A 16,532-nucleotide genomic window follows, 5' to 3' on the forward strand; every position below is an offset into this window, starting at 1 on the left:
CTACCATGAAAACCAAGGTCATTATACTGAAGAAAATTACTTACTTTGGTCCTAGAGGAACAAAATTGTAGCAAAGGACATGCACTTGCATATATTTTGTTAACTGTTAGCACTAACTTTGGCCATTGTTTAATAAACATATTCATTCTTTTCTAATAGTTGCCTATATTGTAAAACTTTGAAATAATTTGTATTTTAGTAGTTTTCATCTATTAAATAACATTTACTATTCAGCGGCTCCTGGTGCAATTTTGAGAAAACCTCAATCACTTCTCCTTTAAGGCCTTTGTAGTACATGAGGGAATACAGACCAGAAAATTTAGTCTGTACATTGGTAGGTGCTTCCCTAGCCGGAGACCAAGACTCCACGAATCATTAATTAGTTCCTATACCATATTATATACAGAACACGACAGTAGAGGTGTATGGAAGCAGAGACACCTAGCATCACAAGTCACAATGACGCAGGAAGTCAAGTCTTTGCACCACATTCAGCCTGGGAAATGTAGGTAATATACTGTCCAGATTTTCTGAAAAGTATTTACTTATGTGCAATAGATGCAGGGGTGTGTTTAAATCTGTAGATATTTTAAGTTGTTAGGCTGGGTTCACACTACCGTAGGTGTCCGACAGCTAGTGTCCGTAGCTAATGTCCGTTCAAGATTTTAGCAACGGACATTAGCTGTGTCCAATTTCCAGTCATTTAAATGGGATATCATGTAGTGTCCTTTAGTGTCCGTTTGTGTCCTTAAGTGTCCATTTACAACCATGTCCATTTTTTCAAGCGGACAAAAAAAATCCTACATGCAGGGCTTTTCTGTCCGCTTGAAAAAACAGACATGGTTGTAAATGGACATTTAAGGACACATGATAAAATCCCATTTAAATTAATGGAAATTGTAAACGGACAAGCTAGTGTCCGTTGCTAAAATCTTGAACGGATGTTAGCTATGGAAACAAGCTGTCGGACACCTACGGTAGTGTGAACCCAGCCTTAGCAAGTAGTAACAGAATGAGCTGTGAAACACAACCTTGTGGCTTTCTTTATGGACAACATGAGAGAAAACACTACACAAAGTAAAGGACTGGCTCGAATTTTGGGGTGAAAAAACCCATTCCCTCCAAAAAATAAATTTTCAGCATAGTAGACAGAGCTTGCCTTAATCTTTGCGTGAAGGCATCAACTACATTTCAATTCCTTAATGTTTTGATGGAAATGGAAACCAAATACAAGAGTAAAGACAAAAAAAATTTTTTATGGCCTGCTGTAAATACATAATCTTCAACTTTTGAAAACATTTACACATACACATGTGAGTACAAAGCAGTTTGTCATAGCATTAACTTGTATTTCAGCTAGTCAATTTTCAAAATCAAGCAGCAAAATAATAAAGCAAAAAAAAAAAAAAGGGAAAATGAGAGATATATATTTATGTATTTATTTTTTTAATTGAGGGCTAGTGTCTTTTCACTTCCTGAATATTGCTGAAACCATATGGAGCGAATCTGGTCTTCTGCATAAGGCCTGCAACCACTTATTTGAAAATAATGCACATTTTCAGCAGTTCTGGCACACACCTTGTACAAAGGTATGTCTGCATTTTTAAGTGTTTTCCTTATCCGCCATTGAAAATAGCTAGTGTGCTTGCAAATATCTGTACCCATACATGGTGTCTACATTATTTTTTCTGAAATCACAGTGTATGCATATCTTATTTCAAAAAGCCAAAGCCTTAGTGATGCAGTCCCGGGCCACTCTATGTGATATTGTTGGGATAGATTTATTCTCATGCACACTTTTTCTGTGCAAAAGTTTCAGTTTTATTCATTTATTTTTACTTGTTCACTTGTTGCTGGAGATGAAGGAGAAACTCATAGTATGATAAGGCTGATTCTGTTCGGTCTTCAATCAAGTTTTGAAGGAAAGTAGACTTTAGAGGACTATCATCCCTTAAAAGAAAAAAAAAAACATATTGTATAAAAATATAAGAGAGACCTTTATTGCATAGCAGAGCATGATAACACAGTGACACATCCTTTTTTTTTCTTAACCACTTCCGGACCGCCCATAGACTATATGCGTCCGGGAAGTGGTTGCCTAGTTCTGCCAGGACGTACCTGTACGTCCAGCAGAACACAGCAGCTGCACGGAGATCGTGCAGCTGCTTTCACTAGGAGCCGGCTGTAACTTCAGCCGGAGCTCCTAGAGAGAAGACAGGGCAGATTTATTACCTCCCCTGCCTTCTCGATCGCTGTGTATACAGCGCTCAATGAGCGCTGTATACACGGCTATGGACGCAGCCATAAATCAGCTGCCCTCTAACCCGGTAGACACGTGATCCGCTGGGAGCAGTGTCCTGCCAGAGCTTCTGGGTCCTACAGGACTCAGATCAGCTCTGCATACTGTGTATACAGTGTGCAGGAGTCTGTATTCCTCCTGTAACTGAGATTAAATGTAGCAGCCCCAGTTATAGGAGAAATCAGCCTCAAGTACAAAAAAAAAAGTGATCAGATGTCCCCAAAGGTCTCTTATCACCTTATGGGGACACAATCTGAAAAAAAAATAAAATAAAAATATAATAAAAAAAAGTTTTAAAAAAATGTAAATAAAATAAAAATAAATAAATAATACGCTAATAAAACACCGTTATTAAAGGTTATAGCCCCGCCCCCGACGACACCATACAAAATAAAAATTACCGTAACAGTAATTTATAAAGTTTTTCAGCGACACTTTGTGTTATTAAATTTAAAAAAAATTATAAATTGAAAACCAGACACAATTTCCCTCCTATTTTGTTTATATTTTCCTGGATATAAAAAAAAATTAAAACACATTTGAAAATAAAAATAACATAAAAATAAAGCCCTATGTGTCTCCGAAAAAAAGACGCAAAAATTAGTTGACTAAGACATACGAGAAAAATTTTACAGACCTCAAAACCGCACATACAAAATAAACCTAAAATGTGTCTGGTCCTGGACCACAAATTGGCCCGGTACTGAAGTGGTTAAGTTACAATTTACTTTTGCTTGTATAGCACAATCATATTCACAGTGTTGACAGAGATTGCAATAACCCACTTGAGTCCATATCTAAAATCGGAGTTTATTTTCGCTATTTTAACTAGGGATGAGCGAATCGATTCTGCAGAAGGACATCTGTGATCTACAGACATTAGTGGATGATGACGTAGCCGCTCGCAATTGGGAGCCGGGTGACTAAGCATGTTTATGCTGCCACTCTCTTCTCCCTGCTGACTTCGCTGCTGCCTTATGTTTATACTGATGAGGGAACGGAGGAGCGGAATAGCAGCATCGCTCCTGCCTGTGCCGAAGTCTAACCCTCCCCGGCATCCGCATCTCTATTACAGCGGATGCCGGGTCTGTATTGGCGGCCACATTCGGACTATAAGACGCACCCTTCTTTTCCCCCCAAATTTGAGACAGCGGTAATTGTGGTTCTGTTAACTTTGATAGATGGGTCAGGTAGAGGGGCCACATGGGGTGGGGTGAAAATGATGAACTTCGTTTTCTCCATGTTCAATTTGAGAAAGCGGGAGGAGAGGAAGGAGGCTACAGCCGCTAAGCAATCTGGAACTCTGGCCAGCAGGGAGGTAATGTCTGGTACAGAGATGTATATTTGGGTGTCATCGGCATAGCAATGGAATGGAAAACCATGAGATTCTATGAGTTGGCCCAGGCCAAGGGTGTAGATGGAGAACAGGAGGGGTCCTAGGACGGAGCTCTGGGGGACACCTACAGAGAGGGCGTGGTGAGGAGGTGGTGTGCGAGTGGGAGACGCTGAATGTGCGGTCGGTGAGGTATGAGGAGATCCAGGAAAGGGCCAGGTCTGAGATACCAAGGGATGAGAGAATTTCTAACAAGAGGGAGTGGTCAACTGTGTCAAAGGCAGAGGAGAGGTCAAGGAGGAGGAGGACAGAGTAATGGCGCTTGGCTTTGGCGGTTAGAAGGTCATTGGTGACTTTTGTTAGGGCAGTTTCAGTGGAGTGCCGGGGTCTGAAGCCTGACTGAAGTGATATATAAGCAATTATAATTTCAGGAGTGAAAGAAAAGGTTTATTGGGGTAACCTGTACAACTGAAAAGAAGCTAATGCCTCTAGTCTGGGTACAAGATGAGATTGTTAAATGGTTATAAGGCATACAGGTTCCGTATGGACACAAATTGTGCAACTGGATCTGTAGATTCTGCACACTGCTAGGTTGATGAAGCTAGTGTTCAATCTGCTCTCATGAATGCTCAATTGACGATGAATCTGGTGGCCACGCAGGTTAAGGATGTGTTACAATCTGGTGGAGACATTCCTGAGAAAAGCCTTGCTGTGTGTTGGTGAGCATTATCCTCTTGAAAAATCCCAGTTGGAAGCTCTTTAACCCTTTCACGCTACAGGCATTTTTCGATTTCGGTATTTCGTTTTTGACACCCCCCCCCCCTTCAAAACCCCACAAGCTTTTTTATTTTTCCACTCTCAGAGGTCTTAATGTTTGCGTAACAAATTTTTCTTCATGATGCTACCATTAATTATTCAGTACAATGTATGTAGTACTGGAAAGCTGGGAAAATAATTCAGAAAGGGATGGATTTGAAGAAAAAGTGCAATGTGCAGTTTGCTTACAGGCTTTGTTTTTACAGCCTTCACTGAGTTATCAAAATGACATATCATCTGTATTCTATGTTTTGGTATGATTCCAGGGATACTAAATTTATATGGTTTTTATTTACATTTTAACCCCTTAACAAAAATTCAAACCTGTGCAAAAAAAAATTTGTTTCCTAAAAATCGCCATATTCTGACACCCGTAACGTTTTTATACTTTTATGTACGAGGATGTAAAGGGCGTCTCTTTTTGCGGGGTCAGGTGTACTTTTTAGTTATAACATTTTGGGGAATTGCTATTGCTTTCATCACTTTTTATTCAATTTTTTATCAAAGGCAAAACCGTGAAAAAAGGGCGGTTTGGCACTTTTAGACTTTTTTTTCTCCTCTACCGCGTTTTACCATACGGAAAAATATTTTTATCCTATTAATATTATAAATGTGGAATGTTTGTGAGTTTGTGACTTTGGATGTTCGGCGGTCAATCACGCAAAAACCGCTCCACCGATTTGGCAGAAATTTTCCACAAACATAGTCACTACACTCGATTGTGCAATAGGCTACTTTTCGTCACAATAGCGCACATATGTTTTTCCCAGGACCCCCACAAACCCCAAACTCACATCACTATCTCTGCAATCTCACACACTTTGGACCATAGCAAGCCACAAAATTCATACTACCCTCTACAGCAGAGGTCAGCAACCCCTGGCACACATGCCAAGAGTGGCACTCCTGCCATATTTCACTGGCACGCCAGCAGCACAGGACCTGCAAGAGTTAAATGAAGTCCGAGTTTCTTCAGTGCTCTGCTAGAGGCATAAGGACACTCCCCTTTGAGAGGGGTGCAGGAAACCCAGGGGGTGGGGTTAACCCATTGGGTGCCACCGTCAAATGGCGGCATCCAAAGGGTTGTGTATTGTTGCTGCCAGACATCACTGTCACCTCCCCAAATGGGGTTTTTGTTCTGCAGAATTAGTAACGCATAAAAAAATAATATAAATGAGGTATCGCCGTAATCGTACCGACCTGCAGAATAACATGTTACTTATACTATATTCTGCATGGCATAAAATTGAAAAGGTAAAAAGCTATGCCTGAATTGCTTGTTTTTTTTAAATCCACCAAGAGTTATTAAAATGTATTCTATAAGTTATAGGCTCCAAAAATGGTGTCATTACAAAATACATCTCATCTCGCAAAAAACAAGCCCTCATATGGCCACATCACCAGAAAAATAAGAAAAAATATAACATCTAGCAATGTGAAGCCAAAACCCCCTAAAAACACCAAATCATTAGAACACAACTGGCTGCGTCAAGAACAAATGTATAAGCTGTGTGAATATCAGGGGATAAAAGACACCAGAAGTAACCCCCAGTGTGACCCCCCCCCCCCCCCCCCCCCCCTCCCCTGTTCATAGGAGCTACTGGGGATATGTTAAGGAATTTGGTGTTTGCAATGTACTCCGCACAGCTTATATATTCACTACTCACCATCCGCTGTGCATTCACGTCTGGGAAATACTCACTACACCCCCTTTTCCATTGTACACCTACTTTAGGGGCTCTGCAAATGCGAGATGGCGTCTGAAAACTATTACAGCAAAATCTGCCTTTCAAAACCAAATAGCGCTCTTTCCATTACAAGCCCCCTCATGTACCCCTACAGCAGATTACGACCACATATGGGGTATTGCCACGTTCATAGGCAATTGTTTAAAGGGGCTCTATCAGCAAAATCATGCTGATAGAGCCCCACATATGCGTGAATTTAAAAAGGCTATTCAAGCACCGTAAATGTTATATTAATCTTACACACCCCACCCCCCCGTTTTAAAATCAAACCCTAAGAAAGAATGTTATCTACTTACGGATTGTGCACGCTGGGCGGGCATTCAGGGTGTGTCTTCATCTTCATCCCGCCTCTTCTTCCTCCGATGTCCTCCGGTCCCGTCCTCCTCCGGCGCTCATGAGCGGACACTTATATAAAAAAAAACGACCTGGGCGCATGCGCAGTAGCATGCGGCTGCTACTATGGCTACTGCGCAGGCGCCCAAGCCATTTTTTTTTTTATATCAGTGTCCGCTCGCGAGCACCGGAGGACGGGACCAGAGGAAGAAGAGGCGTGGAGGAAGAAGACAGCGCACCCTGAATGCCCGCCCAGCGTGCACGATCCGTCAGTAGATAATATTCTTTTTTAGGGTTTTATTTTAATTGGGTTGTTTAATATAACATTTACGGTACCTGAATAGCCTTTTTAAAGGCTATTCACGCATATGTGGGGCTCTATCAGCATGATTTTGCTGATAGAGCCCCTTTAACAAACTGCGGGGTGTATTTTCTCCTTTAACCCTTTGTGAAAATGAAAACTTTGGGGATAATGTGACATTTCAGTAATTTTTCGCTTACACATCCCAAGGTTGATAAAATTTGTGAAACGGCTATAGGGTCAAAATGCTTACTATACCCTGTGAGAGAGTGAAGGGTGTGGTCTGGGAAGACAGGTATGTCCCAGCCAGGCAGCTAAAGGGTGTTTGGTAAAGACTCACACCGGGAGGTCAAGGCCTGATAATAGTCTGTGTGTGTAGACTGTGAAGTATGGCACCACACTGACAGAGCTGACCTGTTCAGACTGAACATACAAAGCAGGTACTGTGCCACCCATTGTTGTTGCCAAGGTGGGAGTCTGGTAGCCAGGCTTTTGTATAGGCAGGGAAAAGTTTGTTTGTGTTTAGTTTAGTTCTCAGCCAAGAAGAGTTTTGTTTTGCTTATTTGTGCCTTTGCAAAGGCAATTAATGCACTGCAAGTGAATAAAGCCCGAACTTGTGTGCAATCCAGTGTCTGTGTCCCTGTTTCCTGCACTGCTACAATCATCTACCTCAGCAATTCCCCACATATGGTGCTTCGGATGTGGGCATAAGTGCAGTGAGACATACACAAGCTGAGATAGAAAGCCACAGATATGGAGGAGATTGTGAATCAGCTGATACTGGCTAATCAGCAGCAGCAAGAGACAAGCTGTTGCAGCAAAGACATGCAGAGGCTACTGCAGTGCAACAAGAGGCTAACAGGCTGTTGCAGCAGAGACATGCAGAGGCCTGTCAGCAGTAGCAGCAAGCTAATGCAGCGCAACAGGAGACCAACCGTCTTTTGGCCAAGCAGATGTCCATGTTGCTGGCTGCTCAGCAAAAGGCCGACCCAGCAAAGCCAGAGTGGGATGCCAGGAAAGAGGTCTGTAAAGCGCTGACCAAGATGACGTCAGAGGACGACGTAGAGGCCTGGGTTTGAAAGAGTGGCCATCTGTGAGACACTTCCACCGCAGCTCTGGACAGAGGTGTTGGCTCCTTTCTTAGTTGCTGAGCTCCAGCAAGCTTATTTTGACCTGAGTGAACAGGATGCAGGTGATTACCAGCGCGTGAAGGCAGAGATCCTGGCCCGACTGGCTGTGGACCAGAATGTCCGGCCTCAAAGAGTTCATGATTGGAAATACCAGGAGGCGTTACCACCAAGGTCACAAATGCACCACCTTGTACAACTTGTCTGGAAGTGGCTCCAGCCAGACACATTGACCCCAGCGCAGATTGTGGAGCGGGTTGTCGTAGACCGGTACCTGAGGTCTTTACCGGGAAAGATCCAGAGGTGGGTGGGGCATGGTGACCCAAGAAACGCCAATGCATTGGTGGGGTTGGTGGAGCGATACTGCGCTACACAGTCCCTTGGGAAAGGGCGCCCCCAAATCACACAAACTCTCAAGGCCCAGAGGGCCAAGTTATCTCGGGCTCCCCAGGATAAGGTACTGACCCTGGGGAGAAGGACTGTCATCTGCTGGGAGTGCCATGAGCTGGGCCATATTGCGGCTAATTGTCCCCGTGCCTCTGAGCCCATGGAATTCAGCCTGGGCCAGAGGGTTTCCCTCTATGCTGTCCCTGTCTACACTGCCGCCACCCCAGACATTGCTGATGAGCGGCACCTGTGCAAAGTGGCAGTGGCTGGGTGTCCAGTGGTGGCACTACTGGATTCTGGCAGTTGAAGAGGTAATGGCAGGTGAAGCCGAGGAGGCTGGTACCGAACTTCAGATGTCAGATTTGAAAGTGTCTCATGATAACTTTGGTACCGCACAACACCAGGATCCTACTTTGCAAAGGGCCTGGGAAAATGTTATTGTTATCAATGGTGTGTCTCAGCGCCCAGACGCTGATGAGGTGTTCCCCCGCATGGTTGTCAACCAGAAGTTGTTATACCGAGTTGACAGGGTGCGAGGTGAGACCTTAGAGCAGTTACTGGTACCCCAGCCTTATCGCCGGACGGTGCTGGAGTTGGCACATAAACATGTGCTAGGGGGTCACCTAGGTGCCACAAAAACGCTGGACCGCACACTGCAGCGTTTTTATTAGCCGGGGGTATCTTGTGAGGTAAGTGTTTTGTGAAACATGTCCAGACTGTCAGTTGCATGCGCCCATGGCACATTTTCGAAGCCCCCTGGTACCTCTGCCCATTATTGAGGTGCCCTTTGAAAGGATTGCCATGGACTTGGTAGGTCCTTTAGTTAAGTCCGCTCGAGGGCATCAGCATATTTTGGTAGTCATGGACTATGCTACCCGATATCCTGAAGCCATCTCTATGGCACACGTCGGCAAAGTTGATAGCCAAAGAGTTGCTCGCCATGTATTGCCGAGAGGGTCTACCCAAAGAAATCCTCACAGATCAGGGTACCCTGCTCATGTCTAAAGTCACCAGGGAATTGTGTAAACTCTTTAATATCAAACAATTGTGTACATCTGTTTACCATACCCAGACAGACGGGTTAGTAGAATGGTTTAACAAAACTTTAAAAAGTATGCTGAAAAAGTGGTGAGCAAGGATGGAAAAGACTGGGATGTTCTGTTACCCTATTTGATGTCTGCTATCCGTGAGGTACCACAGGCTTCCACTGGGTTTTCTCCTTTTGAGTTGGTCTATTGCAGACATCCTAAGGGTCTGTTGGACATTTCCAAAGAGACGTGGGAGCACGAACCCACACCCCACAAAAGTATCATTGAACATATTGCTAGTATGCAGGACAGGATAGCGGCAGTCATGCCCATGGTTAGAGAGCATCTGTAGGAGGCCCAAAAGGCTCAAAGCCGTGTTTACAATACGTTGGCGAGGGTAAGGACCTTTAAACCCGGTGACCGAGTACTTGTACTCATTCCCACAGTGGAGAGTAAGTTTCTGGCTAAATGGCAGGGCCCCTATGAGGTAATGGAAAAGATAGGGGAAGTGAACTACAAGGTTTGTCAGCCAGGTAGGAGAAAACCTGAACAGGTTTATCATGTAAAGCTGCTAAAGGTGTGCAAAGACAGAGAGTGTTTAGTTTATTTCTCAACTGAACTGTTTATTTGAGCTTTTGCAAAGGCAATTAATGCACTGCAAGTGAATAAAGCCCGAACTTGTGTGCAATCCAGTGTCCCTGTTTCATGCACTGCTACAAGCATCTACCTGAGCGATTCCCCACAACCCCTTGATGAATTCTGTGAGGGGTGTAGTTTCCAAAACGGGGTCACTTTTGGGGGATTCCTATTATTTTGGTACTCTAGGAGCTCTGCAAATGAGACATGGCACCTGAAAACTATTCCAGTACAATCTGCTTTTCAAATGTCCAGTGTTGCTACTTCTCTTCCGTGCACTGCCGTGTGCCCAAGCATCAGTTTACACCCACATGTAGGATATTTGTGTGCCCGGGAGAAATTGCATGATAAACTGTTGGATGCATTTTCTCCTTTACCCCCTTGTGAATGTGAAATTTTAGGGCTAAATGAATGTGTTAGTGAAAAAAATTCTAATGTCTAAGTTTCATCTCCATTTTTTTGGTAAATTCCTGTGAAATGCTTAAAGGGTTCATAAACTTCCCAAATGCTGTTTTGAATTATTTGAGTTCAGTTTTGAAAATGGGGTGATTTGGGGGGGGTGGGGGGGGTGTTGTAATATATAGGTCTTTATAATCTCCGTTAGAAGGGGTCCCTAAAAAATTAGTTTAGCGAATTTTCTTGTAAATCTGGAAAATTGGTGTTACATTTGTAAGCCTTGTAACGTCCGAAATAAATTAAAGAACGCCAGTGATGATGCCAGTAGAGATGAGCAAACACTATTCAAAAACAGTCGTTTTGAATAGCACATTCCCATAGAAATGAATGGAATCGGCCGGCACGTAGACTTTGCCAGCGGCTGGCCGCTTAACCCCCCACGTGCCAACTACGTCCATTCATTTCTATGGGAGCGTGCTATTCGAAACGGCTGTTTCGAATAGTGTTCGCTCATCTCTATATGCCAGTATAAAGCAGAGATATGGTAGATAATATTTATCAATGTATTTGGTTAATATGACTATCTGTTTGAAAGCCAGAACATTTCACATTTTGAAAATTGTGATTTTTTTTTTTCCCCAAATTTCCTATTTTTATTTTTTTTTATAAATAAACACAAAAATATTCATTCGTGTTTCCCACTAACATGAAGTATAATGTGTCATGAAAAAACAATCTCAAAATCACTTGTCAAATCACAAGTTAAAGTGTCTCAAAGTTATTGCCATATAAAGTGACACATCAGTTTTGAAAAATTAGGCACGGTTCTGAAGGGGTTACCGTTTTTTTCGGTCTATAAGACGGACCGGACCATAAGACACACTAAGGTTTTAGAAGAGGAAAAAAGGAAAGAAATTTTTAAGCAAAAAAAAAAATTTGTAAAATATTTAATAACATAATAATATAATATTTCACCAATGTAAATAGAACCGGGGGTTTTCGGACACAGAAATACCTAATGTGTATGTGTTTCACAGTAATGTTTTTGTTTTATATGTATTCTAGGGATATGGGGGTGATTTGAACATTATATATATATAGATTTACTTTTTTTTAAGATTTCATTTGCCCCTTCCTAGGGGGTTTGAACTGCATCTGCAATCTCACCCTGCGGTAGCTGGCCTGCAGCAGTACAGGTACCAGGGACGGTTTCTAAACTTTCTGGGGGAAGGGAGAGTGTTTAACAATGCAGTAGTAACGCCTGATCACGGGCATTAGCTCTTAAGACTTGTGGCCGCTCTTGCAAAGTGATTGCCATTGCTATCGGGTCTCCTGAACAGTGGAAACTCGGTAGCTATGGCAACCGCTCTGCAGGAGCGGCCGCCATCTTTAAGATGCGACATCTACCGTAATGAAACGACAGCTGTCAGGAAGAGGCTTCATTGTAGGGGCATAAGTACAGGCGCCGCAGGATTGTTTTCTAAATTGCCTGCGCAAGTACCCTCTATCTGTAGCCTTTCTTTGCTTCGCACAGACGGGACAGGGACGGGACACAGACGCTGCATTCGGACTATAAGAAGCACCCCCATTTTCCTCCCCTATTTGGAGGAAAAAAAGTGCGTCTTATAGTCCGAAAAATACAGTAAGTACTTTTATATGTATTCTAGGGAAGATGTGGTAGTGAAGGGGGGTATTTGAACTTTTAATATTATTTATATTTTTTATTACTTTTTTAAAACTTTTTTTTGTATTTGTTAGGGATCTTAAATTCCAGGGGCTTTGATCACTAATGCAATGCATTACAATGCTAATGCACTGCAAAATACAGGGGCCTCTATTGCAGGCTACATAGAGTAGCCTGCAATAGAACAAACAGAATGACGGGCCGGAGAGCTGTCACAAGGCTCCCAGGTGTCATAGAAACATGACGCTGGCCGGGGTACTGGCAATCACCGGGAAAATGGTGCGTCAGTCAGCTTTAACCGAGATGCCAGAAGGGTTAATGCCCACGGTCGGCATATAAAACAGCAGACACATGCGTCTATGGCAGGTGTCTGCTTGGCTCCCAAGTGACTGCCATATTTAAACACCTGAGAAGGGGTTAATGAAAGGCCGCAGGATGTCCTGCACATATAGCTGAGCTAGTAGTGTTGCTTGTATCGCTACTAGGGACGGTTAACTGTTGTATGTGATGGCTCCCCAGACCATCCCACCAGAAGTTGGAGCATGATTATAGGGTTAAACATGAGGTCTGTACTTGAATCCAACCTTCACCAATCAAATCAAAAATAAAGCCTGAATTAGTTATTTAAAACTATACAGATCCAGTCCATAGCAGTCCAGATTTCTTGTTCATGACACAATAGCAAATGAGGGTGATTGAGATGGCTGGCTATCTAACGGCAAGATATGCAATAGGTGCTATGTCACTTAAATTCCCTACTGCTTAATGCATGAAAATGGTCCGATTGGAGAAAAGGGGTGAGCCACTTGTGTCTGGATGGTGAGTGTCTGTGGGAACTGCTTGTTGGAAAACCAAATGATTCTTTCTACTGAAGGTCTGTCTGTGCCTTCTAGAACCTGTTTGCTGTTTGTGCCTGTATCACTTCACCACTGCCCCCAACACATCCTAACATCTAGGTTAGAATCGATGGTAGGCAACCAGTCTCTTTCTCTCATTCCAAAGAGGTTTTCTTTGTACCTGTTGATTCCAGGTCTTTCTGTTGCTCTCCACAGGTGGTCCTTGGCTTTCTACAACTCTTCTGATAAATTTATTTTGCTTACTTGTATAGCGCCATCATATTCCACAGCGCTTTTCAGACAGTGTCAGTCACTGCTAACCACTGAGCCACCATGTATGCCCAATTCTTTTCAATCTGAAATCTGGCAGGAGTACCTGGTCGTGGCCAGTTTATGGTGAAATGATATTCTTTCTACTTCCAGATTATGGCCCAGCAGTGGTCACTGGAACCTTCAGTAATTTAGAAAAAATTCCTTGTGTCATTTCTCATTATTACACATAACTTAATTTATGGACATCTATGGTTTTGATTTTCTTTGCCTAGCTAGATTAGATAGATTGTTACGGACATCTTTTGAGAATTTCATGTCAATAGCACCTTAGAAAATTTGTGTTATACTTATTTTTCCGGTGTTGTACTTATTTCGCTGTATCTGACCGAGATATAACTGCATACCTGCTTTTTTAAGCAATCTGCCATTTCTATCTGTTTTTTTTCCCCAATTGCTGCATTTTACATCATTACTCTCAAACATTAACATTTAAAATAATACTGACAAGAAAGAATATCAAGTGAAGTTGTACTTTTCTATAGAAGAGAGGAATGATTGGAAAGTCAGAAATAAAACAACTACAACACAATGTACATGTCACTTACTGGATTATATGTAACGTTGGGAAGAAAGGTCTTTGCTCCCGAAGCCAAGTGATAAAAGAATTCAGTCTAGCAGATTCAACTGTATCAAGTTCAGGAAGCAAAGTCTGTTTCGTAATAGAAAACCATGCAATACAATTACTGATTAAACTTTGCCAATAATATTTTCCACTGCTTTACCAATGCCTGATGCACAAATGCAGTGCTGCTGTAATATGTGCATCATGCATCTCAAGCCAGAGAGCTAACAAAAATTCATAATGAAAAAAACAAAACAAAACTAAAAACCATATTTGAACAACCGGTATTGTCTCGCTCCCTATTCTGATATCCTCCTTTCAGGACTACTCATTGCTCTCCAATTTTAAGATCAATTTTTCAAAGTCGGAGGCCCTTAATATGACATTCCCTGCCTCTTAGGTTACCTCCCTCAGTCAATCCTTCCCTTTTCTCTGGGCGCGATAATCCCTAAAATATCTGGGGGTCCATCTTTCACCTGATCCGAAAGACCTCTTTCGTCTTAACTTTCTTCCCATCTTGGCCTCCATCCGTGCTGATTGTTCCAGATGGTCCAGTTGGCCCGTGTGGCGGACTGGTGTAGACATAGAGTGACCAAGCCCTGGGTATACATTGAGCAGGCATTCTCCTCAGTCCCACTGCAGGTGGCCTCCTCTGTCCCTCTGGATTTTGAAGGTCAATGAGATCATGCGCATGGAGAATCTCACCTCTTTCCTGCATTGCATGACTGAAGCCTACACTAAGACCTGGTTCTATTGGTTTGATTTCCAAGACTCTTGGGAGTATTGGACGCTCCTGGACTCTGGACCTCCCTCCTAGTCTTGTGAGAGGTTTTGTTGCTTTCTGCTCTTTGGTATCGGCCTCCCCCCCCCCCCCCCCTCTTTTTTTTTTTTTTTTTTTTTACTTCTACTTCTCTCTCCCTCTCTTCCTGGTGCCTCTCCTTTCTTTTTCCTTCCTCCCCGTCCCCTTTGCTCCTATTTTGACTGGAATTCTCCCCTGGGGGTCCGGGTTGTTCTTGCTTCTACTATTATCTTTTTATTTGAATGTACCATAATTTTCGGAATATAAGATTTTTTCCCCTCAAATTTGGGAGGAATATAGTCTTATAGTCCGAATGTGGACTTAAGGGGGGCGGAGTTGCAGCATCGCCAAGCTCCTGCCGCTGCTGGCTTCCCCACCAGCCCCATACGTTTATAGTTGCAGGCCAGCTCCTGCACGGCAAGGTCACAGGAGCTGACCTGTTGGTGACAGCCTAATGAAGGCTCTCAGGTCTGTCATAGGAATGTACAGACTCTCCCATAGACGGCAATACACTTGTTAAAGTTCTAAAAATACGGTACTGTTCGTACTTGTGTTTTTACTTTCTATGTTTCTTTGTGTTTATTGGTCTGTTTTAGGCCTTGTTGTACTTAAATCAAACCCAAAGCAATCTCAATATTAGATAATACACATAGATACCCACATTCCAGCTCCAACTAGATAATACACATAGATACCCAACACTCAAAGCTCCAACTAGGTATCAATATAAGAATCAATATAAGAATAACACCAAATAAAATCAGTATTAATTCTAAATAATTTATTGTTACAAAGTTTTTAATATTAAACATGATGGTATCAGGAAAACACAAACACATGAAAACATTTAAAAACAACACGTCAAACAACAATAGTGTGTATAATCTGCTGGAATAGAGAAGTCTCAATAGTGGTGTAGGAGATTTAAAAAAAAAAAAAAAAAAAAAAAAAAAGAAGCCACAATTAATATGTATATAGAAAGGCTCTGTATTCTGTATATATAAATATAAAGAGGCTCCTATTGCCCACAGTATTACAAAACCAGGGCACCTTTTTGAAAAATTCCATCCTGATACCATCATATTTAATATTAAAAACTTTGTAACAATAAATTATTTAGATTTTATACAGATTTTTTTTTTGGTGTTATTCATACATTGATACTTAGTTGGAGCTTCTTGTTGTATTTAAAATTTGCAATAAAACTTTGAATTGGAAAAAAAAACAAAACAAAAAAACACCTGGCATCCACCATACTAGTACATAAAGATATTCTGTAAATATAAAATTGGAAACCTGGGAACTTACCATGTCTTGAGATAATGCTGAGTAGTTAGCTATTCCAAAAACTTGAGTCAAGAAGTTCTGTCCACAGTTGCGTCCCACATAGAGCAGCATAATCTGAAACCGAGAAAGAAACTTACAATAAAAACATTTCATCCATTAAAAAGTCAATAATGAATATTTTGTTTGAATCAATCTCTTTGTACAACTATAATGTCAGTATAGCTACATGTCAATATGCTTGACCGTTTGAGGGACATTGTTCAAGAGATCAAAATTTATTATCCAGCAGGATAAGGAAAATGTTTGTTTTTGTGTTAGCCAGTGGGTAGGAAATATAAATTTAAAAAAAAAAAACAAAAAAAAAAAAACAATCTTCAGTAGTTGATACCTTTTTTTTTATGGCTAACTAATAATGATGGTAGATTACAACGTTTCAAAGCTCCTGGCTTCTTCTTCAGGTATATCTAAAAACAATTTCTGAAGGATGCATATTTATGTACAAGAGGGACACATAGGAATAGAATTCTAGGAGGGAGGGTAAGGGGTGGTTATTGGTTATACAACTAAACAATTCATCAGTTTGTGACGTTCTTATCAGTTTACAGAGTATCTTTTATGGCTGGCTGT

General features: G+C 41.9%; 1 protein-coding gene across 3 annotated transcripts in view; it reads right to left on the reverse strand.

Moving 5' to 3' along the window:
- Window positions 1-1,052: 1,052 nt before the first annotated feature.
- SEC24A (SEC24 homolog A, COPII component) overlaps window positions 1,053-16,532 on the reverse strand; it is a 90,484-nt gene continuing 75,004 nt past the window's right edge. For all 3 annotated transcript variants that reach the window (XM_075274825.1, XM_075274824.1, XM_075274823.1), the window contains 3 exons: window positions 15,927-16,019; window positions 13,803-13,906; window positions 1,053-1,950 (listed from right to left, as the gene is read on the reverse strand). In XM_075274825.1, coding sequence (XP_075130926.1) covers window positions 1,836-1,950; window positions 13,803-13,906; window positions 15,927-16,019 — 312 coding nt within the window. In that variant the 3' untranslated portion in view covers window positions 1,053-1,835. The remainder of the gene's footprint in view (window positions 1,951-13,802; window positions 13,907-15,926; window positions 16,020-16,532) is intronic.

Source organism: Leptodactylus fuscus, chromosome 5, assembly GCF_031893055.1.
Source record: "Leptodactylus fuscus isolate aLepFus1 chromosome 5, aLepFus1.hap2, whole genome shotgun sequence".
Classification (NCBI taxonomy): domain Eukaryota; kingdom Metazoa; phylum Chordata; class Amphibia; order Anura; family Leptodactylidae; genus Leptodactylus; species Leptodactylus fuscus.